Below are 27,401 nucleotides of genomic sequence, written 5' to 3'. Positions count from 1 at the left end.
GTATTTGCCATTTAATTAGAAAGGAAATCAATGCATTTGTCTGATTCTCTGGATAGTCATTAACGTTAAATTGTTCTTCTCTGGGAGGTAGTTTTTCCATTTTCAGAGTCATTATAATAATAAATAATAATAATAAACTTTTATACCTACAGGTATTATTGATACTCCTAGAAATTAAAGTTATAGTAGTTGTCATTTTAATACACGTGTGATAAAATTCAATTCGCTTGTGATTCCTTCACACAGCTTATAGTTGGCTTGCTTTCCTCTTAGGAATGATTTAAATTATACAAGTTTGCAAAGTAATTTGAAAACAGTTTATCTATTTTTTTAAGTCATAAGATTTTTGTCATTTAAACGTCCTGAATGATGATTACTAGGGAAGAAAATGACTACAATGGAAGGAATCTATGTTTCACTAAAGACCATTTATTTGGTGAGCAAAAAGTTCAAGTTTTTTTCATTGTCTACTGAATGAAGTTCCTTGAGAGGTTTAAGACATTGTCAAAATTATTTTTTTTAGATGGGGAAGCATACATATCTTAATTCACTATAGAATTATTTATGTCAATTATTTATTGAGTTGGCATCAGTTCTTAGGAAATGAAAACCCATTTTCATTCATGCAATGTTACTGACAGAAAGAATATTTTCATTTTCTTGTCCTGATATGTAAACTGAGGCCCAGTGAAATTAAACAAACTTTCCATGATCAAACACTGAATTAATATCAGAATCAAAAATAGGACCCCAATAAACACTCATTTATACCATTGCATCTGCTCACCTACCAAGATCTGTACATGTGTTTTTGCTTTTCACCTGTTCTTATAGATAATTTTTCAATCCTCTTTTCTAAAATCAATCTATCCATTTGTTCATGAAATCCTACCCTACTCTAGCACATTCAAAGAAAATATTCCAAAAGTTCTTCCCTGTCTTATATCATCAAATTGCTTCTCTTCGGAATCACAACTGTGAGTATGTAAACATGCTTGATCTCTCCCCTCCCCCACCCCAGTTTGGTGTTTATCAATTTATTTTTGTTTTGTTTTGGTTATCAGTTTATTGATCCCCAGCTCCAAAACTATCTTTTTCAACTATTTTGTGAAAATGGATGTTAAAATGGCCCTTCAAATATTTTTTTTTTCTTTGCCAGTTAACATTATGATGGACTTTGTCAGTAGAGGACACTGGAGAGATCTTAGGATGAGAGATTTTGCTCCCTGGTTTGAGTGTGCCTATTTACCAGATTCCTGCAATGAATGGTTTGCCCCATGTTTGCCTCCTGCAGAGCATGGTGGCCAGGAGAACTTAAAAGATTCTACCAGAAGGTCCCTCAGGTGATATTGTAGGAGGATATCTCTTTTGGGACACCTGGAGGGTAGATTTCTAAAGGACAGTTTTCTAGAAATTTTTGCCACAGCTGCCACACAGTGATTTCACTGCCATCCAGTCAGCCATGGCTGCATCCTTTTTAAGGAGTTCTGGATCTCAGGTGGGGTGTGTCCTTGGGTGCTCTAACTCAGCCTTAAGATAGTAAGCAGTTGCTCCTTATACAGGCATACTTTGCTTTATTATACTTTGTGTATATTGCGTTTGTTACAAATTAAAGATTTAGGACTTCACTGGAGGAAGTAACTGAGGATATGGGAGAAACAGAAAGAGAACTAGAATTAGAAATAGAGAATGAAGATGTGACTGTATTTCTGAAACCTCAGGATAAAATTTGAATGGGTGATGTGTTGCTTCTTATAGATGAGCAAAGAAAGTGATTTATTGAGATGAAATCTACTGGTGAATACTGTTAAAACAAAGAATTTAGAATATTAATTTATGAACTTCATTGATGAAGCAGTAGCAGGGTTTGTGAGGATTGACTGTAATGTTGAAGAAAGTTCTCCTGTCGGTAAAATGCTATCAGACAGCATTGCAGCATTGCTTGCTACAAAGAAATTATTAGTGAAAACAAAAGTCAGTCAATACAATAAACTTCATTGCTGTCTTTTTTTGAGAAATTGCCATAGCCCCCCCAGCCTTCAACAACTACCACACTGATCAGTCAGCAGCCATTAACATAGAAGCAAGACACTCCACCATCAAAAAGATCTTGATTCGTGATGCCTGGGTGGCTCAGTGGGTTAAGCCGCTGCCTAGGGCTCAGGTCATGATCTCAGGGTCCTGGGATCGAGTCCCGCATCGGGCTCTCTGCTCAGCAGGGAGCCTGCTTCTCTCTCTCTCTCTCTGCCTGCCTCTCCATCTACTTGTGATTTCTCTCTGTCAAATAAATAAATAAAATCTTTAAAAAAAAAAAAGATCTTGATTCACTGTAAGTTCAGATGAAGGTTAGCATTTTTTAGCAATAAAGTATTTTTAAATTAAGGTACATACTTTTGGGGTCACCTGGGTAGCTCAGTGGGTTAAAGCCTCTTCCTTTGGCTCCAGTCATGATCCCAGGGTCCTGGGATTGAGCCCCACATCAGGTTCTCTGCTCAGCAGGGAGCCTGCTTCCCCCCCCCCCCCGCCTATCTCTCTGCCTACTCGAGATCTCTGTCTGTCAAATAAATAAATAAAATCTTTAAAAAAAGGTACATACTTTTTTTTAAAGACATAATGTTATTGCACACTTAGTGGACTACAGTGCAAAGTAAACAACTTTTATATGCACTGGGAAATCAAAAAATTCACTGGACTTACTTTATTAGTTGATCTTTACCTTATTGAGATGGTCTGGAACAAAAACCACAATATTTTTGAGGTATGCCTTGGAAACCTGCTATTTCTATATTTTTTGGAGTTTTTTTTTTAACTTCATACGTTCTAATTATCCTTTACTCCAAAACCTTCTTATAGTTATTGATTCTTTATACAAACTTTCCATTTTTAAAATATCACTTGTGTTTTTGTTTCTCTTCATTGGCTTCTGGCTGATAAACCCAGTCACCTACTGGCAATTTTTTTTTGTTGTTGTTGTTGTTCAGTTTTGCAGTTTTAAAGATTCTATGTATTTAAATTTCATTCTCCCCATATTTGCTTAGCTCTATTCTACAGAAACTTATTTTATCAAAGTTAGCAATGACTTTCTTATTCTTAAATTCAAAAGTCAATTATCGGGCATCATTCTATTTGACCTCTCAGCAGCATTTGATACAGCTGATCAGTAAGTCCTCTCTGATGGTTTACTCCCTGAAATCTCTGTACAGCAAGCTCTCTTGGCTTTTATTCTGTTTGGCTGTGTCTTGATTTCAGTTCTAGGTTCTTTCTTTTTATCTCTAATTTGATAAGGTTTCAATGCCCAGAACATCATTCTTCTTCATTCTCTTTATGTATTTGTGTATACTGACTTCTTTGGTGATACCATATCACATCATGGCTTTAAATTATATCTATATGTCAACAGTTTCCTAATTTATATCTCCTGCCATACCTCCACGACACCTGAATGATGCATTCAACTGCCCACCCAACCTCTCCACTTAAAGACTTCAAAGAAATCTTTAAGTCAATGCTCCATAGTATCCTTCCTCAACTGGAACTCAAGCCAAAAAACCTGGAATCATCTCTGATTCCCCTCTTATCTCGTATGACTGTACTTTAAAATATAATTAGAATGGAAACACTTCTCAGTGTCTTTATTGTTACTACCATATTAGTGTTATTTGATTTCTCAAATATCTCACCTCTGCTACTGCTATCATCTTCTAACTGATTTCCATTTTCTACTCTTGTTACCCTGCAGTATACTCTCAACACAGCAACTAGAGATTCCATTTAATTGTGTACATCAGATCAAGCTCTCCTCTGCTCAAAACTCTGCAATGGCTTCCATTACACTCCGAGGAAGTACCAAAGTCATTAAAATTGCTTACAAGCCATTCAATGGTTTATATCCTCACCTTCTCTAAATTTTTCCAACAACTTACCCCCTGGATCATTCTGCTTCACCCACACAGACTTCCCTACTTTTCCTCAAAGAATAACAAGGAAAAATATTTTGTAAAAATAGCAGTGTTGATAAGGGATGTAGGAACTTACATATTTGATCTATATCCTAAGTAAATAATATATCAAAATAACTTTATTATTGGATCAAGATAAATTTCCTCTACTATAGCTTTACCTATGAGATGTGCCCAAAGATTAAGAGTATTCTGCAGTCTAAGGATTCTACTTTAATCTCTAGATTTCATCTCTATAAACTTCAGTTACTAAAATATTAAAGTAGCTTTATGAGTTAATTGAGTTCCCTAAATCCTAAATTAAAATCACTGGAAATGGTTCAATGATTTAAGTAGCTTTTGCTTCATTACAAACATTCCACAACTTTTGTTAGTCCTTTTACAAATTATTATATCCTTTAATTTTATCATTGTTATATAAAATAGGCATGAATAAAAAATGAAATTCTTCTTTAATGTTTAATTGAGAAAAATAATTGTTTCTGCACTGTGTGGCCTCTTGGTAAATGTTATGTATATTATTTAATATGTGCAAAAATGCTTATGAACTAACTTAAGTTCAGGGTTTTTTTTTCATGAAATGGACTTTGTTTTCTTATTTATTATGCTAACAGTGAAAATGGAACTTTTTTTTCTTGTAGCTAAGTTATTTTTTAAACATTTCATTGAATTAGAGGAATTCTGATGAATTTATGTTCTATGAATATACCTAGTAAAGCAAAGAGATGAGACAGTATATCCTGTTTACTTTGCCTTTCCATTGTCCATTTGATAAGGAATTTTAGTAAAGTCCAAATCAATGTGCTCTTTATTACTGTGTTCCTAGTAACCACTGTTAGCTCCATCATAACACACTATTGTAGGTTTCTCTCTCATTCCAGGTAAATCATATATCAGCAGGTGGTAAAATGAAGCTCAAATTCCTAAGACCTAGAATAAACCTTTCATTTGTTGATTTGACAAGCACTTTTTGAGTATCAATTATACCAAGAACTTTGTGGACAAGGACTTCAAGTCTGGTTTTCTGAAAATATATAGAATAGAAACAGACTAAAACCAAACAAGAAAATAGTAGGTGAATGTTAAGAACAGGACCTATTGGATGTGGCATATGATTAAGTAGAAAGAATAAGCCATGCCATGATAAAGGTGAACATATTCTAGGCAGTAGAGGACCAGAGAAAGCATATGGTGGACAGTTCATCCGAGCAGGTAGGAATGTGTTATCAATGGCATTCTACAGAATCGTCAAGGTATAATAATACTAAAAGCAGACTGACCTTCAGCCATTTTTTTTAATCTTTTATTTTTTATAAACATATATTTTTATCCCCAGGGGTACAGGTCTGTGAATCACCAGGTTTACACACTTCACAACACTCACCAAAGCACATACCCTCCCCAATGTCCATAATCCCACCCCCTTCTCCCAAACCCCCTCCCCCCAGCAACCCTCAGTTTGTTTTGTGAGATTAAGAGTCACTTATGGTTTGTCTCCCTCCCAATCTCATCTTGTTTCATTTATTCTTCTCCTACCCACTTAAGCCCCCATGTTGCATCACCATTTCCTCATATCAGGGAGATCATATGATACACAATGGAATACTATGCAGCCATCAAAAGAAATGAAATCTTGCCATTTGCGACAACATGGATGGAACTAGAGCGTATCATGCTTAGCGAAATAAGTCAAGCAGAGAAAGACAACCTTCAGCCATTTTATTATTGTCTTTAATTATCTATAAACAACACCTCCCTTCCATTGCTTATACCTGAGAAGGCTATTCCTGTCACCACCATCCTCTTCCACTGGCAGGCCACTGATTCTAGCGCCCAGAACTGGCTAGTTCAAATATGCTATAGAAGAAATAAACCTAACTTGTGCAAGAAACAGAAAGAATACCACCGCACCTAGAGAATACTAAGTGCTGGGAGGCAATTAGGTCAGGGAAATAGTCATCAGTTTCTGATACACACCTTGTAGGACAGGGATATAGGATTTTTTCTTAGGGTATAACTCTTAAGTTTGAAATTAATTCATTCATACTTCAAAAGTTCCATCTCATTGCTAGTTAGAAATTATTGCTATAGTTAAATATAAAAGTTAATATAACAGGTAGGAGGCTATTCCAATAGTGCAGAAGAGAGATGGTGGTAGGTTATTATTATTTTTTTTAAGATTTTATTTATTTATTTGACAGATCACAAGTAGGCAGAGAGGCAGGCAAAGAGAGAGGGGGAAGCTGGCTCCCTGCTGAGCAGAGAGCCCGATGTGGGGCTCGATTCCAGGACCCTGGGATCCTGAACTGATCTGAAGGCAGAGGCTTTAACCCACTGAGCCACCCAGGTGCCCCCGGTGGTGGGTTATTTTAGGATGGGGCTGTAGAAAGGCTGAGGAAAAAGAAAGAAAGGGGAAAAAAAAAAAAACAGATTTAAGATCTAGTTTAGAATACAGCAAAAAGAACTTCCTCAGAAATTGAATATTAAATGCAGTGCAATGTAGAGAATTAAAAGTGATTTTAGAATTTAGGTATGAACAACTAGATGGTTCATCGTGTTATTTATGAAGAATGGGGGTTATGGAGGAAGTCTTGGGACTTTGAAATCTTTCATTTTGACCATGTGAAGTTTTGAATGACCATTGGATATCTAATTAGAGGTGTCAAACTGTTAACTGGGTATGTGTATCTATCTCTCAAGAAGAGGTTAGCTAAAGCTATAAATTTAGAAGTTATAATTGGCTATATAGTATTTAAAAGTATAGAAGAATGTTATTCTTTATGGAGAAAATATGGTGTCCTAGGGCACTGCAATATATATCCGAGTAGAAAAAATTAGTAATGACAATTGAGTCAGAGGGGCCAGATCAATTTTGTCAAAGCTGCTGGAAGGCCAAGTAAGATGAAAACAAATGAGATGGGGAAAGATGGGAAGAAGTGACAGCATGGAGGTTTTGGGTGATTTTGAAGAGTTCCAACGACTGATTACAGTGGACTGATGAGAGTGATGATGATTATTAAATATATTTATTAACGGTAAATAATAGCTACATGTTTTGCTAGAAACGGAAACAGAATTGGAACGGTTGTAGGAATATGAGTTTTGTTTTACTATGTGTGGAACAATAAGTCTTTGCAAGTTAATTAGAACGATCCAATATGGAACAAATTGGTAATATAATACATAGAAGGGTCACCAATGTAGAGAAATTCCAGTGGCAAGACTGATGGGATACAAACCACAAGCAGTGGGCTCAGCCCTAGACAAAAGCAGAGATACTATAGCACTGTGGCAAAAAGTAAAGGCTTTCAGATTAGGTTCCAACTTCTCTGCTCTCTTTACCGAAGACAGTAATGTTTTTGTATGTATGTATGTATGAGTTTGTGCTTGTATGTGTCATTTTTCACATTATACCTCACTGACAATAACTGTTGAAGTAAAAAGCTTTTATATTTTTTTAATGTAACTTGAACTGTGAATGTCATCATAATTTAAGTGATCATGAAACTAAATTGTATTAAAGATAAATCTGTAAGAGTTTAGAAACATGTATTATCTGTGCATTTCTGTTTTAAAGACACTGTTTCTCAAGTTTTTTTTTAGAGAAGAATAACATTATTACACACTTTTAAAAGCTATTATAGTCTAGTTTTATGAAGAAGGCTGTTTCTTTGATGATGCCTGGTGTCAACATTAATTAATCAGACAGCAAGCAGATCAGAGAGGAAGTAAAAGGACAAAAACAAATTAAAAAGTAACAAAGACCACTAATAGACTGTGTTAGTGTTTGATTAATATTTGCCTTACTCAGTTGTAAGAGTTGAAAGGTTTTAAAAATAAGATTTATAATACACTAAATAGTGAACATTAGTACTGACAAACATGGAAAATTATAGGATTTACCGATGCTTGCCGATACTTGGAGAAGTAAAACCAAACAAAACATAAATTACTCAGGAGTATAATCTACTTTGTAGATTTTACAGTGTGATTTATGAATGCTCTTTTTATACTGATTTGTTCTCTGTCATTTTGGTTGCTTTTCATTAGTGTTTTTAGTTGTGACTATAGTTTTTATGGACAGAAGAGTCTATGTCACTGGTATCTGATCAACTATCACATTTTCAATGGAGTAAAAAATGTTGATAACGTCTCTCTTCTCGTGTTGCTGTTATTACATAAAGAATCTTTTGGGGCGCCTGGGTGGCTCAATGGGTTAAGCTTCTGCCTTCGGCTCATTCGGTCACTATCTCGGGGTCCTGGGATCGAGTCCTGCATCGGGCTTTCTACTCGAAAGGGAGTCTGCTGCCTCCTCTCTCTCTCTGCCTACTTGTGATCTCTCTCTTTGTCAAATAAATAAACAAAATCTTAAAAAAAAAAAGAATATTTTGGGATAAATTACAGCTTTACATAAAAATAATTTATGCTTCTAAACTAGAGGTAGTATCTGTTCCCTTAAGTTACAATATTGAGTTTCCTTGTTATTTTATTATTTTTTATTATTAAACTATATGCCTCTAAGCTTAGGAAATAATTTGTTATTCAATTGCAAATTTTTTCCTTTTACATTTTGATACAGATAATAAATGTTTATGCACATAAACACACACACCGTTACATATTGCTTTTAAGAGTCAGTAGGCATTCTGGTTTGCAAGATCTGAGAAATCTTTATCCTTGTCATCTCAAAAGAGATGATACCAATTTCAAGATAGGAAGCAAAGTTTATTTGTATATCTCTAACATTCTAAATAATCTCTATGATAAAACTGTATTTTCCTAAAGACCTTTTGGCTTGACTAGATATAGAATTGCATTCCCTTGATTTTTTTGAATAGCATGCTTCAACTTTCCAAACCAATCATTAGAAAAGAACCTACCAAAAGTTAGGTGGTCATGTGTCCTTTTAAAATATGTGTATAATAAATATATATTTATGTACATATTACAAGGATACATCTTGTAAACTAGTTAAAACCAGTGGAAATGATAGTTACATAATGTTTATTTATATGTTTATATGTTTACATGTTTATTGCATACCCACATATTCTTTTGTTGCATCTTTGTAAGAGAAAATAGAGAAAAATGAGTATATAAGATTGGTTAACTTACTTGTGTGTGTGTGTGTGTGTGTGTGTGTCTGTTTATATAATCACTCACTCTCTAAAATGAAATTTCCATAATTTTTTCCAGTTCTGTTGAAATTTTTAAACCTCTGGGTATTCAAGAAAAAACACAGAAACTATTATGAAAAATCCTATTCCTCACTAATTTAAAAAGATAATAGAAGTCATTCACTATTTCTTAGACTATAACTCAATTATATATTTCTTTCATTTTGCTTTTTCCTCTGGTCTTTTCTGCAGCAAAGCCAACTGAATTTATTTCATCATTAGCTGTTATATTTCAATACAAGATAAAATAGACATTTCACTTCTGAGTCACTTTATGTCTCTTCTTTTATTCTTTTCTGAAGCTCATTTTGTCTACCACTTGTCTCAACTGAAATCCATACTGTCCACCAAAATTTATATCCTCATATTTTTCTGCACCAAATTCCCACAATGTATACATTATAATAACATACATCATTATATAAATAATATATGATATAATAAACAATATATAAATGATAAAATATTATATATAATATACATATTATATACAATATATTTTATCTATAATTTATATATAATATATAGTTTATTTAATATAAATAATAAATATATAGTAAAATATATAAATAGTAAATAATAAAGAGTATCAGAATGGATTTTTTTTCTTGTAAATTTAAGAAATAACTAAACACAGATACATATGATGGGTCTAGTAATGAAAAAAAAACCAGATATGAGAATTCAGATTATAATAAATGATTAACTGAAATCCACTTAAGTCAAGTTGGTCAACTGGCCGTGAGTATAAGACTGTTACTGTAATCTAGATTTATTCTTTGACAATAATTACTTTTTTAACATGTTTTCTTTGTTGATGAAATCTCCATCGTTGTATTTATTTTTACTTTTTTTAAGCTCTGGAAATTGTTCTATGCATTTACTAAATAGAAACTAGAAGCTCACAGCTGTAAAACTACTTACAGTTATTTAGTTTAACTCTATTCTAGAAGCATTTTTTTTCTGTATTTTTTAATTTATTGTTTTAAGCATCTCTAAATCTCATCGTTTTTACTCTTGTTCTGGTCAGTACTTGTTAGGTTTTGCTTGACAACATTATAAGCAGCTCACAAAAGGTCTTCCAGATATTGTTCTGTCACTTAACCCGAAACCCATCATTTACTTCTACAGGAATTATCTTACAAAAACACAAGCCAAATTCTCTCAAGTGTCCTTCAAAAATTAGCCTATGTACTCTTTCCTTTTGAAAATAAATTCTTACCTCACTAGAAAAATGAAGACTCTTCTCCTTTTAAATATTGTTAGTACTTTAAAATATAATATCACATTTTATATAGTTATTAAATATTAAGGATATAAACATGTAAACATTATGTAAAGAAAGAGAGAGGGAGAGCGAGTGCATGCACACAAGCAATATATATTAGGGTCAAACCTATATATAATGGCTCCAGGATTAAGAAAAAAGTGTTTCCTGATCCTCATAATAGCTTTTCTTAAGGAATAGAAGATGCTTAGCCACTTTGAAAGTTCACATAAAAAGCTGGAGAATCTTAGATTTGATTAAACTCTTTTTTAGCTCTGGTGGGACATTGAGTTAAATCTGAAGAAGAGACTGCTCTCATTGCCCTTCAGTGGAATAAGAACCACATTAATGTCAGATACATCAAGAGTGCAATCTGAGTGCTACAACTTAATAGGAAGATGGCTACTGTGCCGATTCTCAATTTATTCATTTGTCCAATTGAAAATAATAATATTTACTACATAAAAATATAGAAATTAAATGAAATAAAGTATGCTTGGTATCTAAAGAAAGAAAGAAAAAAATATTTCCTATTGCCCTATTCTTACTATGTCTTTTTTTTTTTTTACTGGAAGTTTCAAAATCTGGGTAGAAATATGTGGAAAATGCTTATAATAACATGCAATTCATTAGTACTAGTTAAGAAAGTGATAACCGCTCTTATATACAGAATATTTTATGAAAAGAAAATGTATTTTACTCTTTCTTCCCTGCGTGTCTAATTTGAAAGTATAAAGTTATATTTTTAATACCCCTAAATTGAGAAATAAGAAATAGAGAATAGACATATGCTGTACTTATGACTATTACATGCTGTAATAAGAATTAACAAAAGAGTCTTTTGCTAGTTAGTTACACCAAAAAATTATATCTTATTTTCCTAAAGTTAATGAATATTGTTTCACTAAGTAAGATGAAGCAGCTGAGTCAATAAGAATTAAAACTCCATTTGTAATGTGTAGCCTTAGTAACAAGTTAATAGGATGCACATGTCTGTTGTGATGGAATAGCATAGATGGATGTAGTGGTAAAAGCATCTCCCATTTTTGGTGACAGAAGAGTGGGGAAAGAGTGTATGAAGGAAAGGCATAGCATGAAAAGATTGAACCCTGGTCACATTCTTGGCCTCTTCAGTTATGTCTCCTAGCAATCATTCATGATTTTTTTTTCCCCATGATGATTTTTGACTACTGGTTTAGCTTAAAGCTCCCCACTTTTCTTTTTGTTTAAATTCAATTAACCAATACATAATACATCATTAGCTTTTGGTATAGTGTTCAGTGATTCATTAGTTGCTTATAATAGCCAGTGTTCATCACATCACATGCCCTCCTTAATTCCCATCACCCAGTGACCCCATTTCCCCACCCACCTCCCTTTCCACAATCCTCGGTTTGTTTCCCGGAGTCAAGAGTCTCTCATGATTTATCTCCCGCACTGATTTCTTCCCATTCAGTTTTCCCTCCCTTCCCCTATGAGTCTTTGAGCTATTTCTCACAATTCACATAAGAGTGAAACCGTATGATAATTGTCTTTCTTTGACTGACTTATTTCACTTAGCATAATACCCTCCACTTCCATCCATGTTGACATAAATGGTAGATAGTCATCCTTTCTGATGGCTAATATTCCATTGTATATACAGACCATGTTTTCTTTATCCATTCATCTGTTGAAGGACATCTGAGATAGTCATCCTTTCTGATGGCTAATATTCCATTGTATATACAGACCATGTTTTCTTTATCCATTCATCTGTTGAAGGACATCTGAGCTCCCCCCACAGCTGGCTATCATTGACATTGCTGTTATGAACATTGGGGTGCATGTGTCCCTTCTTTTTACTGCATCTGTATCTTTGGGGTAAATACCTAGTAGTCCAGTCACTAGGTTGTAGGGTAGCTCTATTTTTATCTTCTTGAGGAATATCCACACTGTTTTCAAGAGCAGCCATACCAGCTTACATTCCCACCAACAGTGTAAGAAGGTTCCCCTTTCTCCACGTCCTTATCATCATTCATTGTTTCCTGTCTTGTCAATTTTAGCCATTCTAATTGGTGTAAGGTGGTATCTCATTGTGGTTTTGATTTGTATTTCCCTGATGGTTAGTGATGTGGAGTGTTTTTCATGTGTCTGTTGGCCATTCGTATGTCTTTTTTTGAGAAGTGTCTGTTCAAGTCTGCCCATTTCTTTTTTTTTTTTTTAATTTATCTTCAGCATCACAGTATTCATTATTTTTTTCACCACACCCAGTGCTCCATGCAATCCATTCCCCTTATACTAACTACCACCTGTTACCCCATTTCTTAACTGGAATATCTGTTATTGTGTGTTGAGTCTGATAAGTCCTTTATAGATCTTGAATAGCAGCCCTTTATCTGTTTGTCATTTGTCATTTGCAAGTATCTTCTCCCATTCTGTAGGTTTCCTCTTAGTTTTATTGACTGTTTCCTTTGCCATGAGAAGATTTTTATCTTGATGAAGTCACAATAGTTCATTTCTTCTTATTTTTCCCTTGCCTTTAGAGATGTGTCCTGCAAGAAGTTGCTGAGGCCAAGGTTGAAGAGGTTACTGCCTGTGTTGTCCTCTAGGATTTTGATGGATTCCTGTCTCACATTGAGGTCTTTCATCCATTTTGAATTTATGTATGGTGTAGGAGAATGGTCCAGTTTCAGTCTTCTGCATATGGCTGTCCAATTTTCCCAGCACCATTTATTGAAGAGACCATCTTTCTTTCCATTGGATAAACTTTCCTGCTTTGTCAAATTTTAGTTGATCATAGAGTTGAGGGTCCATTTCTGAAGTCTCTGTTCTTTTCCATTGGACTATGTGTCTGTTTTTGTGCTAGTACCATACTATCTTGATGATCATAGCTTTTTAATATAGCTTGAAGTCAGGCTTTGTGACTTCCCCTGGCTTTTTGGGATCTTTTCTGGTTCCATACAAATTTTAGGATTGTTTGTTCCAACTCTGAAAAATGTTGATGTTATTTTGATAGGGATTGCATTGAATAGGTAGATTTCTTTAGGCACTATACACATTGCGTTTGTTTTTTATTTATTTTATTTTTAAAAAACTTATTTATTTATTTATTTGACAGACAAAGACACAGAGAGAGAGGGAACACAAGCAGAGGGAGTGAGAGAGGTAGAAGCAGGCCTCTTCGCTGAACAGGAAGCCCAATTCAGGGCTTGATCCCAGGACCCTGGGATCATGACCTGAGCTGAAGGCAGATGCCCAACAACTGAGCCACCCCGGTGCCCAGAATACATATTTTTAACAATGTTTATTCTTCCAATCCATGAGCATGGAATGTTTTTCCAACTCTTTGTGTCTTCTTCAATTTTTCATAAGTGTTCTGTTGTTTCTTGAGTACAGATCCTTTACCTCTTTGATTAGGTTTATTCCTAGGTATCTTATGGTTTTTGGTGCAATTGTGAATGGGATTGATTCCTTAATTTCTCTTTCTTCAGTCATGTTGTTAGTGCATTGTTAGTGTACAGAAATGCAACTGACTTCTGTGCATTGATTTTTCTATACTGCCACATTGCTGAATTGTTGCATGAGTTCTAGAAATTGTGGGGTGAAGTCCTAGCCTCAGCAATCAGACAACAAAAATAAATAAAAGGCATTCAGTTTGTCAAAGAAGTCAAACTCTTACTCTCTGCAGATGACATAGTACTTTCTGTGGAAAACCCAAAAGCTCCCCACGTTTCAACAAACAGTTGGAGTGGGTAGGCAGTAGTCTAAGGTACCAATTGCCACAGCATCTATGAGTGGTTAATGGCTTTCTACCTGTTATTAGCTAATAGTGTTCACTGGCCATTTCTATCCTGGGAGAAAATCCCCAGGATAGAAAATCCCCAGGATATCCTTAGAGAAAGGATACCTGGCATTAAAACCTGGGATGGAAGATTTGGAAAAATTCAGGGCTTAGATTCACAATTTATTCTTTGTTTCGTTACCTAAATGCATTTCTCCTCCTTTTTAAGATCCTAGTGTTAAGATAAGCTCATATAATTTGCTTAAGCAGGAGTTCCATAAAATTTTCTCCTCTGTTTTTACTGCTTTATTCATTTCAGCAGCCAAGTGAAACAGAATTATTCCTTTATTTATAAAACTTCATTTGTTTTCCCAATTTTGGTAGTTGTTTTTTGTTTTTTTTACTTTCCAATCTTAATATATGACCATAATTTTCACTTCACTTATTAACGTGCCCTTGTCTGTCATTCTTTCCCAATGTCATAATTCTCTATCTAACACTCTTAGTAATATATGGATTAGTGAAAGTGTTGATGGAAGTATGGAGCCAAATGATGAATCAGGTGAATACTAGAGGTCCCTCACATCCCCCAGACAAAGTGTATATACAATTTTACCTGCCATTTCTGAGGTAGGAATAGCCTTCAGGCTTATTTCTAGATGATCTTAGAAGGCAGAAACCCCAGATTAACATTGCTGTGCATAGACAATTTTGCAACATCACAACTTACAGACATAATGAATCAGAGAAAAATAGTTACTCTTATTCTTACAAGCTAAATGAACTTGTTCTTACCAGTTCACCTGTCCTACATAATTCATCAGTAAAATGAGGGGGTTGGTACACTTGGTGTCTGGATTCTCCTTAGCTTCAGTTATTAAAGATTCCATAATTCCAACTGCTAAATGCTTTAACTCCATAACTGTGTATGATTCAGTAATATGTGTTATCTGTTTATTGAGGGTAGAAATCCTATGTATTGAGTGTTAAAATGTAACCCAAGGATGTGTTTTCATCAGAGAATGATTGTATTATTGCATCATAAGATATAAAGGTAGAAATGGAGGGATAAATAGATAAACAGATTATGATAAATAGATAAATGATAGATAGATAGATGATAAATCCATTGATCTCCAAAATGGGGAAGCAAGGAATTAATTATAATGTTTTAAAAATCTTCTAGATACTGTAATGAGATTAAGTACTTAGCATGTATTGTCTCATCTAATCCTCACAAAAGTTTTGTGCGGTAGTACAATTTCATTTTATGGATGAGAAAATCGGATATCAGAGAAATTCAGTGGCATTCGCATAGTCATATGAGCATGAGTCAATATATGGCAGAGATGAGCTTCAGACCCATCACCCATCATTTTCCATCACCAAATTTTCCTAAAAAGAGTATTGGATTAGAAGAAAAACCAAAAATGTGAAAAGGAAAAACAAATGGCTTATGATACCACTTTTTTATAAAGAATTAAACAATTATAAGAAAATGGTAACAGAGAGGCATAAAACTTAGGGACTTTCTACTTTCAAGTCAGTGTGCCTGTGCATGTGTGTATACCATAATATGTATCAATTGAATGTTACTATTTTACCAAATGCTTTATGGGTATTATTATTTTTATTTTAAATTATTGTTAGTTTTATTTACATTTTGATGTTACTTTTAATATAGGATTTTTCAATATAGAGTAGCTGTTAACACAGCATCCCATGCAATTACCTGTGGTGGAAGCAGTGGCAGTCTTATAAAGGCAAGAAGCATACTCAAGTCATTGCATCGCCTCTGCATATCATACTTGACCCACATCATTAAGGCATGGAAGATAGTTTCTTCATCAGGAACATTTACATCATCGCTGGCCAGGAGTTTATGGAGCTCCTCAGCTGGAAGCAGTAAAAACTCTTGATTTCTCATAACTTCCATTATGTTTTCCTGCAGGGAGAAAACATCTTGGCATAAATTTGGCTTCACTTTGATTTAGCTTGGAAAGCATCTCAAAAAGAAATGAGAAAAGTCGTCAATAACCTTTGTTCTCATTAGAACATAATCCTTGAGACTTAATCCTTCAGAAACCAGAAGCTGTTAAAATGAAAGCATTGTAATTGTAATTGAAGTGTAAATGTATCAGAGACAGCACAGATCTTGTAATAACTGGAGGATTATAACGTTGAGCTTTATGATGCAGGCAGAATGTACTCAGTGATTAAATGTTCAAGTTTCAAGTGGACTGCTATGTAAGATTTGGTGACTATGAAGAGAATAGAATTTCAAAATTTTTAAAGCTAGACTACATATACATGAATCCTACAAGAAAGTAGGAACGAAATTACATAGGGAGTAAGTAACACTATAAGATGCACCATTGTTTATTTAGAAGGGAAAACAACAGGACAGATAGATCTTAGAAGTCCCAAAAGCATATATGTTCCACCCTTTTATTACCTCTCATACGTCCCTCCTCTCATGATAATTTCTCTGGCTTAATTTAGATCCCCACTTATTTTCTTCCAGATTGCTGCCATAACCTTCTAATTACTCTGCCTGACTCTATTCTTAGCCTTTTACTATATTCTCTGTAATCATGGTGAAATGATAGTTCTACAACATAAATTTCAGGGCATTCCTCTGAAGTTTTTGCTTGGTTTGGTTTGGTCTCCTTTTGTCTTTTGGTTCAGATCTCTTGGTTAAGTACACTAATTCATCATGATCTGACCTCTTCCTTAGTTGAAGACCACAGTTCTTAACTTTTCTTGTGTTCTTGTCACCATTACTTTTTCAGTTTGCCATCCTGTTTAACATGTACCCCCTCACTCATCTGTTGCTTAAAATAACTTTTTTTAAAAAAAGATTTTATTTATTTATTTGACAGAGAGGGAGACAGAGAGAGAGGGAACACAAGTGGCAGGGAGGTGGGCACTGCTGGTGAGAGAGGGAGAAGCAGGTTTCCTACTGAGCAGGGAGCCCAATGTGGGGCTCAATTCCAGGACCGTGGGATCATGACCCCAGCCGAAGGAAGACACTTAACAACTGAGCCACCCAGGTGCCCCAAAAATGACTTTTATGCACTTTGTTTTCCTAATTTCTGCCATTTTCCAAGATTCAATTCAAAAGCTACTTGTTACAGATGGAACTCTTGAGTCCTGTTCACTCATGTTGGATCTGGCTACCCCACCCACCATGTGTGCACAGTGCATGGTACTTAGTATCTCTGAGACAGCAGTTACCAAACTGTGGCCTCATCTTCAGCACCTTAGGGGTGTTATCACCAACTTTAAGCTTCTTGATACAAATTCACCTTGACAATTAACCTTGCATATCTAGATCCTGGCACATAGCAGGTGAACAGTACGTATTTATTGAATAGATGTGTTGGTGATCTTTGAGGAGAAAAATAAAATTTTAGAAATAGTATACAACAGGGAAGCATTTTTCAAACAGAATTTTAAAATGACTTGTCAAAGACCTTCTCAAAGACCTTCTTACATGCTAGCAGAGAGGCTTTGGTGGCAGATACTGCCTCTAAGTGGTTAGAGAAGACAGTGATCTGACTGGCTGCCTCTTTTGTTCCACCTCCTCCCAGGTCTCAATTCCAAGGAAGACAGAGGTAAGGTTTCTCAGATCATTGATTTAAAGGCACAGTTGTGGTAGAAATCCCAATACAGGCCTATTGTAGGAAAAAACCTGAAACAGATGGGACTAGATTTTTTTCCCAGAAGGCATGATGACTACGCTACTAAGCTAACCCTGGGTAGAAGAATCAGCCAGTGGCTGTTAATCTCTATGTCAGAGCAGATCCAAACCTATTTTCTAAAAGAGACCTAATCCACCTTTTGAGTATATCCTTGGAACTGAACCCAAGGCTTGAGGTGCTTTCAGCTGTCACAAAAGAATGTCTACTTTTACTTTTGTTCTGGTCCTTTGTTCTATTTAATTACATTTGATTGACATCATAGAATAGCTGATTTCCTGGAAATTTTTATCCCTTGTGTTTCCTCTGTGCCTAATACAAGTACTATGCAAATTATAGTTGTCCAATATCTATTTAGCGAATTAACCGATTGAGTGTTCTGAGATGTGGCGCCACCAAGTTTGTCTAAAAGACTCTAGTAAGACAAAGATGTTTCTCAAGAATCTTTGAAAGATTTCTTGCCTATCTGGTTTTCCAGTTACTGAAAAATCTATGCCTCTATTAAAGCGCACACAGAATTGAAGAGCTAAAGCATAGTACGGGGTACCATAAAAAAAATCAGGTCTATGAAACTCTTAGTGGTGTCTATCAAAGATATTGTTTAAGGCATATTTCATTATATTTTACAGTTGCCTCTTTATGATGACCCTTGGGAGAAATTTCTTGCAGGTTTTAGTAGCAAGAATAATTGCACTTCTCCTGAGTAAATTGGTTTGCATTTATCATGGATGTTGTAAATTATGAAATTGATCAGATATCTCTTTTTATTTGGCCTCTAGAAAACTTAACATTGAATTGAAATCTATCTGTTAGGAAGGCTATAGTCTTTTATAGTTTCATTTCTTTTTCAGAAACCTCCAATAATAGTTTCATTTAATATCACTACAGCAGATTATATATTTTTCTTTTATCCTTGCATCTGATTTAGGATGTATTCTTATAATTTTATATCTTTGCTAGCCATACTACATTTTTGGGAATAAGTCACATGGTTTGGAAAAATGGCTATAAATAAACTGGACATTACGAGCTAATATCAGATATTATTGAATCACTCATACTGTTTCACATATTATGTTGTTTATTATTTTTTCTGTATGTACTTTAGAGTTCTAAAGTTCTCTTTGCTCTTTTTTGTTTTCTCCATCAGTTCTCCTTTTCATGATACCCTGCCTAACATTTTCCCATTTTCTGCAACCTAGCTTCTGGAAATTGTTTTAATTTCATTATGTTTGATTCACTAAAGAAAAAATATAAATTCACATGAGTTTCCTTAACCCTGCTTGTGCACCTCAGAGAACTCTTTGTGTGAGAACAAGTAGGGAGAGGCATCAATATTCCTTGGCCTATTACCTTTTGTACAATAACTTTACTTTAAATTTATTCAATAACTCATTCTATATAGATTTCCCGAACACCTAACATATGGGCCTGGATAATTGTAGTGAGGAGAACAAAATGGATTTGCATCAAAAGCTTACCATACATAGGACACCTATAAAATGTGCAGTGCTTAGAAAATGACTTGTCAAGTCTAGAAAAGCCAGTTTTTCAAATGGACCTAGAATATTAGGTAGGAGAGTAAATTAGAAAACAGGAAATGGAAAGATATAGTATTACAACTAGGGAAAAGCATATAAGCAAAGACATAATAACAGGTAATATAGTATAAAGTGCCATATTTGGTATGTCAGTTTGATTAAGAATGAGCACAGAAAAATTGTGAGAAATAATATTGACAGGGTGATTTAGACCATATAATGGAATAAATTTATTCTAAAACTTTGACAGTCTTTCCATTAAATGGGAATATATCTATACATATATCTTTTATACATAGATTGAAATATTTATTACAAAGGAAAATTTTAGCATCGAATTTAAGTTGCCACTACCTAAGAAAGACACAGACAATCTTTATTAATTACAACAAGATTCAATTCTACTATCTATTTTTTCTACTTCATAATACTTTAAATAATTCTGCTATCTAAAAAATTTTACAATTGTATTGTTGTCTTCCTCTTATCTTATTATTGGTAATATATCAATAATTTGAAATTCCAATAGAAGCTCATTTTTCTATGTCATTTTGAAAGTTAGCTAGCAATTCGTGGTCATATTGGTCAAGCAGGATATAAGTGAATCCTTTCAATGATCAGATTTTAGTTATTGATTCAATTTAAAATGTGGATATTATGGTTTGTAATTATAGTAAAATATTTCATTCATGTTCAAATAACTTCAACATAAGCTTTATAGTGTTTACTTCATTAATAGTTACTACAAATAGCATACATTATACACACCATTATGGTTGAAACAAAGAAACTACTTTGCTATGAATGTCTACTGAATTAAAATCTGTTTTACCATGTTGCACTTTGTGACCAGAGGTCAGTTAGAAGAACCTCCAACAAGAAGGAGAAGGAGAAAGAGAAGGAGAAAAACCTCCTCATCACTGCTTTCAATATTATGTTGGGAATGTTAATTCTTTGTCAGACTACCACAGAATCTCTGGCTTGATTCCAAATCACCAGAGGCTATGAGATTCATTTAATTGCCCCTTTAAAGTTATTGGTTAGAAAGATATATTCTTAGGAGGCTCATACTATCAAATAAATGGAAAACTAAAAGGTAATCCCGAGAATTGCCATACATCCTCTGATTGAGGCTCATTTTAGAAGTATGAAAATGTAAAGTTTGGGTTTAAAGTCTGAATTATAAAACTATAATTCCTTGCATCCTTTGCAAGGAAATTTTTATGAGAATTTCTGGTATAGGCATGATTCTACTATTGTCAAGGACAAGACTGAAAAATGTGTACCTTAACTTCTGAAGCAGAAGTCACATCATGTACCAGATTGAGTAGTGTCTCCCAAAACTTCACATCCACTTGGAACTTCATAATGTGACCTTATTTGGAAACAGGATTATTGCAGATGTAATTAGTTAAACTCAGTTAAGGCCATTCTGGATTAGAGTGGGCCCTAATCTAATTACTGGTGTGCTAAAAGACAGAAACAGGGACACTATGATGAGAATACCATGTGAAGACAGAGGTGACAAAGGGAAGAAGTCCTTGTGAAAATAAAGATAAAACTCATGGTGCCACCAGCCAAGGAATGATGAGGATTGTTAAGAACCACCAGAAGTTGGAAAAGGCAAGGAAGGGTTCTTCCCTAGAACCATCAGAGAGAACGTGGCTCTGCTCACATCTTGATTTCAGAATTTTAGACTCTAGAACTATAAGAGAATAAATTTCTGTTGTTTTAAGCTACCTTAGTTTTTAATAACTTTGTTATTGCAGCCCCAGAAAACATAATAAGTATCATAAGAGAAATTAAAAAAAAATAGTTATGTTAAAAACTCTAATATAAGCCTAAGAAAGTATGATAATTAGTCCCTATGTCTTATTTTTTCTAAAGATCTTATTTACTTATTTGAGAGAGAGAGAGACAGAGACAGAGATATGGAGAGAAAGCACAAGCTAGAAAGAGAGGGAGAAGCAAGTTCCCTGCTGAGCTGGGAGCCCAACATGGAGCTCTATTCCAGGATTATAGGATCATGACCTGAGTTTAAGTTAGATGCTTAACTGACTGAGCCACCCAGGCACTCCTAGTCCCAATCTTTTAAATTATAATTTCTAAGCTCTTTATTTTTGAGAATGATGCCTTTAAGAAATATTACATTTCCAATTATCCAAAGGAGTCTTGGGCTACTGTTAAGATCTGGATTGACTGATCAATGATATACATATATATCATCTATCATCTATATTCCTATGACTTTAGAATTTAAATTTTTTAAAAGTGTAGGGTGGGAAGAGATACCTCTTCCAGTTATCAAGGGCTTCTTGTATCAGCTACCTTAAAGTTGCTATATTGATATATTGGTGTCAAGACTAACCTTTTCCCAGGCTTTTGATTATTTGCCTTGTCTGAATTTTTAATTTTTTAAAGGATTTTATTTATTTATTTTCCAGAGAGAGAGAGAGATAACATGTAGGCAGAGAGGCAGGCAGAGAAAGGGGGAGGGAGAAGCAGGCTTCCCACTGAGCAGAGAGCCTGATGTGGGGCTTGATCCAGGACCCTGAGATCAGGGTCATGACCTGAGCTGAAGGCAGAGGCTTAACCCACTGAGCCACCCAGGCGCCCCTGAATTTTTAAGTTTTAATACCTGTGTTAAAGTTGCTGCTTGAACTCTTGAATACTACTTTAGAGTTCAAACGGAACAGAGACTCATTAGGAGAGAGTCACATCTTGTTATTTTATAGATGAAAATGTAGAGGTGGGGGGAGCTCATACATAGTCAAAGTAAGTCTGGGATGAGGAATTCAGTCTCTTGTCCTATTACATTACCTAGACTATCTCCTTTGGTTAGGCTCCCCTTCTTGTTCTCCTTTGTTCATCTAGTTTAGATTTACTGTCTTACTTTGATCTATGGCACATGTATGCACCCTGATTCTTAAGTGTTCCCCTGAACCTGTTTCCACCTCTTTCTTGGTATATCTGAGTTCCATGATGTTGCATGGTGATTATGGAGAATCAACATATTACTACTGACTTGGAGAATTGGTCAGGAATTAGATCCCAACCCTGCTACCCACTGGTGGTGTGATGAAGAAGTTGGATTCTTTGTAAATGGGATAAAAATAGTATCCACTGTAAAGCACTGTTGTGAGGATTAAATGTGAATATTAAATTAATTTACTGTTCTTAAAGGATTGGATACTCAGCAAGTGTGACAGAGGCAATACTACTCTGCCTCTGAGCTTACCCTTTACTTAGCCTCATATTGTTAGATGTGTTGTCTACATTCACATTGCTCTGTCTTCCCTATTTTCTTTACTGATCATTTAGTCAACAAAACTTCATCGAGTATTTTTTTCACTATCCAGTATGTTCATAATACTAAAAAACACTGCGACTGAAAAAGAAGGTTCTGACTCCTAAGAAACATACTTTCTAATGAGAAGGAAATTACAATGTTAAAAGAGAAATATACACATTTTATGAGGAGGAGAGAAAAAAATGGGGGATTTAATGAAGTCAAAGGAATAAGAATGAAAGGTGAATAAAGGAGGCCCAGGGGGAGTTTGAATTAGGATATATACCGCTTTCCTCTCTGGAATAGCAATTCCCCAAACAAAGAAATATTTCTCATGGATTCGTAGTCCACAGAGCACCAAAGAAATGTTGCTGGCGTATGGTATAATTCTCATATCATTGGATACCAGGTTTAAAAACGAGAATTGCCATGGCCTCATATAATCTCAAATTGGAAACAATCTTTGAGGTTACTTAGTTTAATGTATGCTCCATATACTTTTCTGTATATTTTCAATGACGGGAGTATTTTCAAAGATGGGAGACCCATTATCCTATAAGAAAGGCCATATCAAAGTGGAATAGCTTTGTCAGAAAATTGCCTCATTTCGAAGTAAAATCTGCCTTAAAATTTTCTTACATTAACTCCAATTTTTAATTCTGTTGATCAGCTATTCAAATATTGAAGATTTTATTTTTTCTGTCTTCTCTTATGCCTTTTAAAAGTTAAAGAACTATCATTCTTTAATCTCTCTAAATGATCTTAATCTTCAAAACCAGAAAATGATGCTACAGTAAAAGATAAAATTTTTGCTGAATTTCCCCTGAAATACATGGATTCTTTTCTTTTTCCTTCAACAATGAGAAAAAATAAAACAAAAATAAAAAACATTCTTACAGACTCTGTTGTTTATTTAAATACAACTTTTTAACCTTTCCCAAGGACATTTTCCAAATAAATGCAGGAAAAAATTTTAAGCAATCACTGTATAAAAATCTAGTTTCAATCATATATGGTTTATATAGGTGTGTATATATGCACACATATATAATTACTACTATTTAGTTAATAAAATGAGGAAAAAATGTTCAAAGAGTTATCAATGTATATAACAGTATTTTTCTTGTCAGTTTTGTCAGTGCTTAGGAAATGACTATGGAATATAATTCTTTTTTTTTTTTTTTTTTTTTTTTTTTTTTAAGATTTTATTTATTTATTTGACAGAGAGAAATCACAAGTAGACGGAGAGGCAGGCAGAGAGAGAGAGAGAGAGAGAGAGAGAAGCAGTCTCCCTGCCGAGCAGAGAGCCTGATGCGGGACTCGATCCCAGGACCCTGAGATCATGACCTGAGCCGAAGGCAGCGGCTTAACCACTGAGCCACCCAGGCGCCCCTGGAATATAATTCTTATTTGAATTATAAATCAGAGCCTTTCTTAATAACAGTATATTTTAATGGCCACATATATTTTGTGTTTATATATATATATATATATATATATATATATATATATATTATTTTGAGTTTTCTTTAGCTATAGGAAAATGACCGACATCCAAATCTGCCAGACTAAAGTGAGCAGTTACCAATTTCATTACTAAGACTTTTCCATTTATTAAGTGTGGTTACTTCAGTGGTAGCAACTTTTCCCCCCAAAAATATTAGAGTATCAATGTTAAAATGAAACATTATATAACAATTCCAAAAATGTGTCCAGTATCAGAAATTATTTCTGATGGTCATCTTTCAAAATTATCATATGGAACAAAAACTAATTTTGTTATTTTAAGTTCCTTAGAAAATATGAGTCTGTGACTCATACATTTTGACATCATCTTTTCCGACAAAATGTTGCTAAAGGGGTAAGATAACTTAGAAATTATAGTGGGAAGAGCAATAATTCTTCAGTAAGAAGGACTGGAGAAAGATCCCATTCTAATACTCTCTGGTCAGGGTTTCCCAGACAAAGGCATTTAATTATTCCAAAATATCATCTCCTCACTTTGAAAGTGGGTTTTGTAATAACACCTACTCTGTAAACCTTTCTGATTTGCTTTTGAGCACATTGAACTTAGAAGGAAATAATCCCTAAGTTTACAATGTTATGCAAACTAAACAATTATTTCCACTGGATTCTTCAACAGTTGTAATAAGTTGGTCTACTTTTGATACTGGAAATATACTGTTCAAAAATATAAATATACAATATATATTGTCTGCTAATACATAGAAGAGGAAAAAGGGGAGCACGTACAAATCATTTATAAACTTGACTACCAAAAAAACAGGCCAGTCGGCTAAACAGTTCTACTTCCATTTTTTTGGTTTAACAGACAAGTAACTAACCATTCCCAAACCTAATGCTTTGCACACTGTGTAATACTATGCATGCATAAATTATTAGAGTAGTAGTATTGATTTTTATAATTTAATATTAGGCAAATTTACTCCTTTATAGAGTCCAAACCTACCTGATCCCCGCCCCCCAAACTTCTTCATAAATTGCTCTACATCAGTATTTGCCTAGTTTCTTTTCAGTGTCTTATAGATACCATAGAGAATAGCAGCAGACAGAAAAGTTAGGAGGAATGTGAAAATCTCTGCACAGTCTTTATGAGAGGCACATATTTGTGCCAGCCCAGGGAGAAATGGTATCATTGCCAATTAAATCAGGAGGCAACAGCATACCTAAGACTTCAGAACTGTTTCTTTTCACTGCAGCCAAGTGTCCAGGACACCTACCTGATCACATAAACTTTTTCTTAAAGGAATTACAATGCCTCATAAAAACATAAAAATAATGATCCTCTACAACTTTGCAAGAAAACAGAATTTTAACACAAGATAATAAATAAATATTCTGTTTTCCTTGCAAGGACATCTTTCAGAAAATTGACTAAAAGAATCTTATTTGGTGCATAAAATGTATATGGTAGTGCTCATTCTGTGCTTACAGAAAATTGAAAGAAAGCTTATCCCTTATCATAACAGAAAATAAATTTTTTCAAGACCAAAAAGTATTGTTTTGTCAACCTGTATTTATACAGTCTTTTGTTCTTATGTTTATAAGCATAAATGATTCATCAGGAAAACCTGTTATATGCATAATCTAAAATAGCCAGAAAGTTGGGGCAAAAAGTATGTGCGGAAGAAAAGGAAAGGGTGAGTATGGAAGTTGCTTATATAACCACATTGATTAGTTTGCAGTTAAAAGCAGCACTAGCATTCTGCAACAAAGAATACATTGCAATTTTGCGATCTTAAGGTCTAAATGGTCTCTAGAAGCATGTACATTTTTAATTATAATTTTGCATTCATTTATTGCTTAATAAAAGGATTTAAACTATTTTCCTCCTGGGGTGGACTAATTTACTAGCTGCTTACAACCAACGTTAAAAATTACAGCACAGTATATTCTCTTATATTTAACCTATTTTAAAATTTTTAAACAGCAAACATAATTGTAATTGCTGTCCAAAAAAAGTCAAATAAAAATGAAAAGCAAGCTATAAAAATTCTCCCATGAAAACTGTAAAATGGAAATGAATGAAAGAGTATACATTATGTAAAATAACTGGAATCAAGAGGATAATCCCCTTAATAGTTATATAAATGTATAATAAATTTTCCTCCAGTTTGCCAAATAATTTAGTGCATGCCATTTTCTCTCTGAAAATAAAGGAACCATTAGCTACATTACATGTATGTTTAAATACAATGCATTAAATATGAAAGTTGGTGCCAAACATAATTCCATGGAATATTGTTATATTTTATAAATAAAATATAGTAAAAAGAGTCAAGAACTGCCATGAATCCCAGATAATGAGTGAGTGGCCAACATAAATAAATTTTCTTCATTCCTACATTCACCACCCTGAAATTTAGTGGAATCCCATAAAAACTACTAGAACATCAGTGATAATATGGATAGATGGTAATTCAACCAAAAGCATTGTACCTAGTTCCAAACTTGTAATATAACCAATCATGTTGCAAACATTTTTAAATTTGTGATAACAGGAAAGTTACAGAAAAGATATAAATTTACCATTGTGTATTAAGATCCTTAGGGTATATCAAGTGGATAAAATCATGTGGTCTTTTATCTAAAAATGCTTGATAGAAAACTTTAAACTTTTTATATAAATTGTATTACATATATATATATATATATATATATATATAATTTTAACAAGACACTTTAATGTAGTCTTTGTCGAAGAAGGGCACGTGGGATCTTGTGGGATCATGTGTGGAGAACTTAACACTAAGAACTTAACACCCTCCTAAGGGCCTACCTGATCCCACTCCCACCAAGCCCCTTACCTCACTTTTCCCCTTCCCCTTGTCTTGGGATGATATTATAAGACTTATTCAAGAGTAGCCATAGGATTAAGAGTTGTATTTAAGGCTTGTGTCCTACTACCTGGCAACTAGAGGGAACCAAAACAAAATAAAGACACTAAATAATAAGTAAAAAACTAATGGTCAGGGTGAAGGAATGTAGGAATGAAGAAAATTTATTTATGTTGGCCAGTCACTCATTATCTGGAATTCAGTATACTGGCTAAGAGTTGATTTTACTAGGATTATGCCCTACTGTATATGAGCTGGTGATGTTAGAACTTTATTAGCGTATTATTGAGGAAGACAACAGAAGTCAGAGGAGGTGGAAATATTTAAATGGATTATTTAGGGGCAC

General features: G+C 34.2%; 1 protein-coding gene across 1 annotated transcript in view; it reads right to left on the bottom strand.

Moving 5' to 3' along the window:
• The window catches only part of KLHL1 (kelch like family member 1), a 396,571-nt gene that overhangs the window by 147,079 nt on the left and 222,091 nt on the right, over positions 1-27,401 (bottom strand). Inside the window, exon 5 of the mRNA XM_059144513.1 lies at positions 15,899-16,111. Coding sequence (XP_059000496.1) covers positions 15,899-16,111 — 213 coding nt within the window. The remainder of the gene's footprint in view (positions 1-15,898; positions 16,112-27,401) is intronic.

The sequence above is a fragment of the Mustela lutreola genome, chromosome 13 (assembly GCF_030435805.1).
Source record: "Mustela lutreola isolate mMusLut2 chromosome 13, mMusLut2.pri, whole genome shotgun sequence".
Taxonomy (NCBI): Eukaryota; Metazoa; Chordata; class Mammalia; order Carnivora; family Mustelidae; genus Mustela; species Mustela lutreola.
Note: the sequence above shows the minus strand (reverse complement) of the source record. Positions and strands in the feature narration are given on the sequence as shown.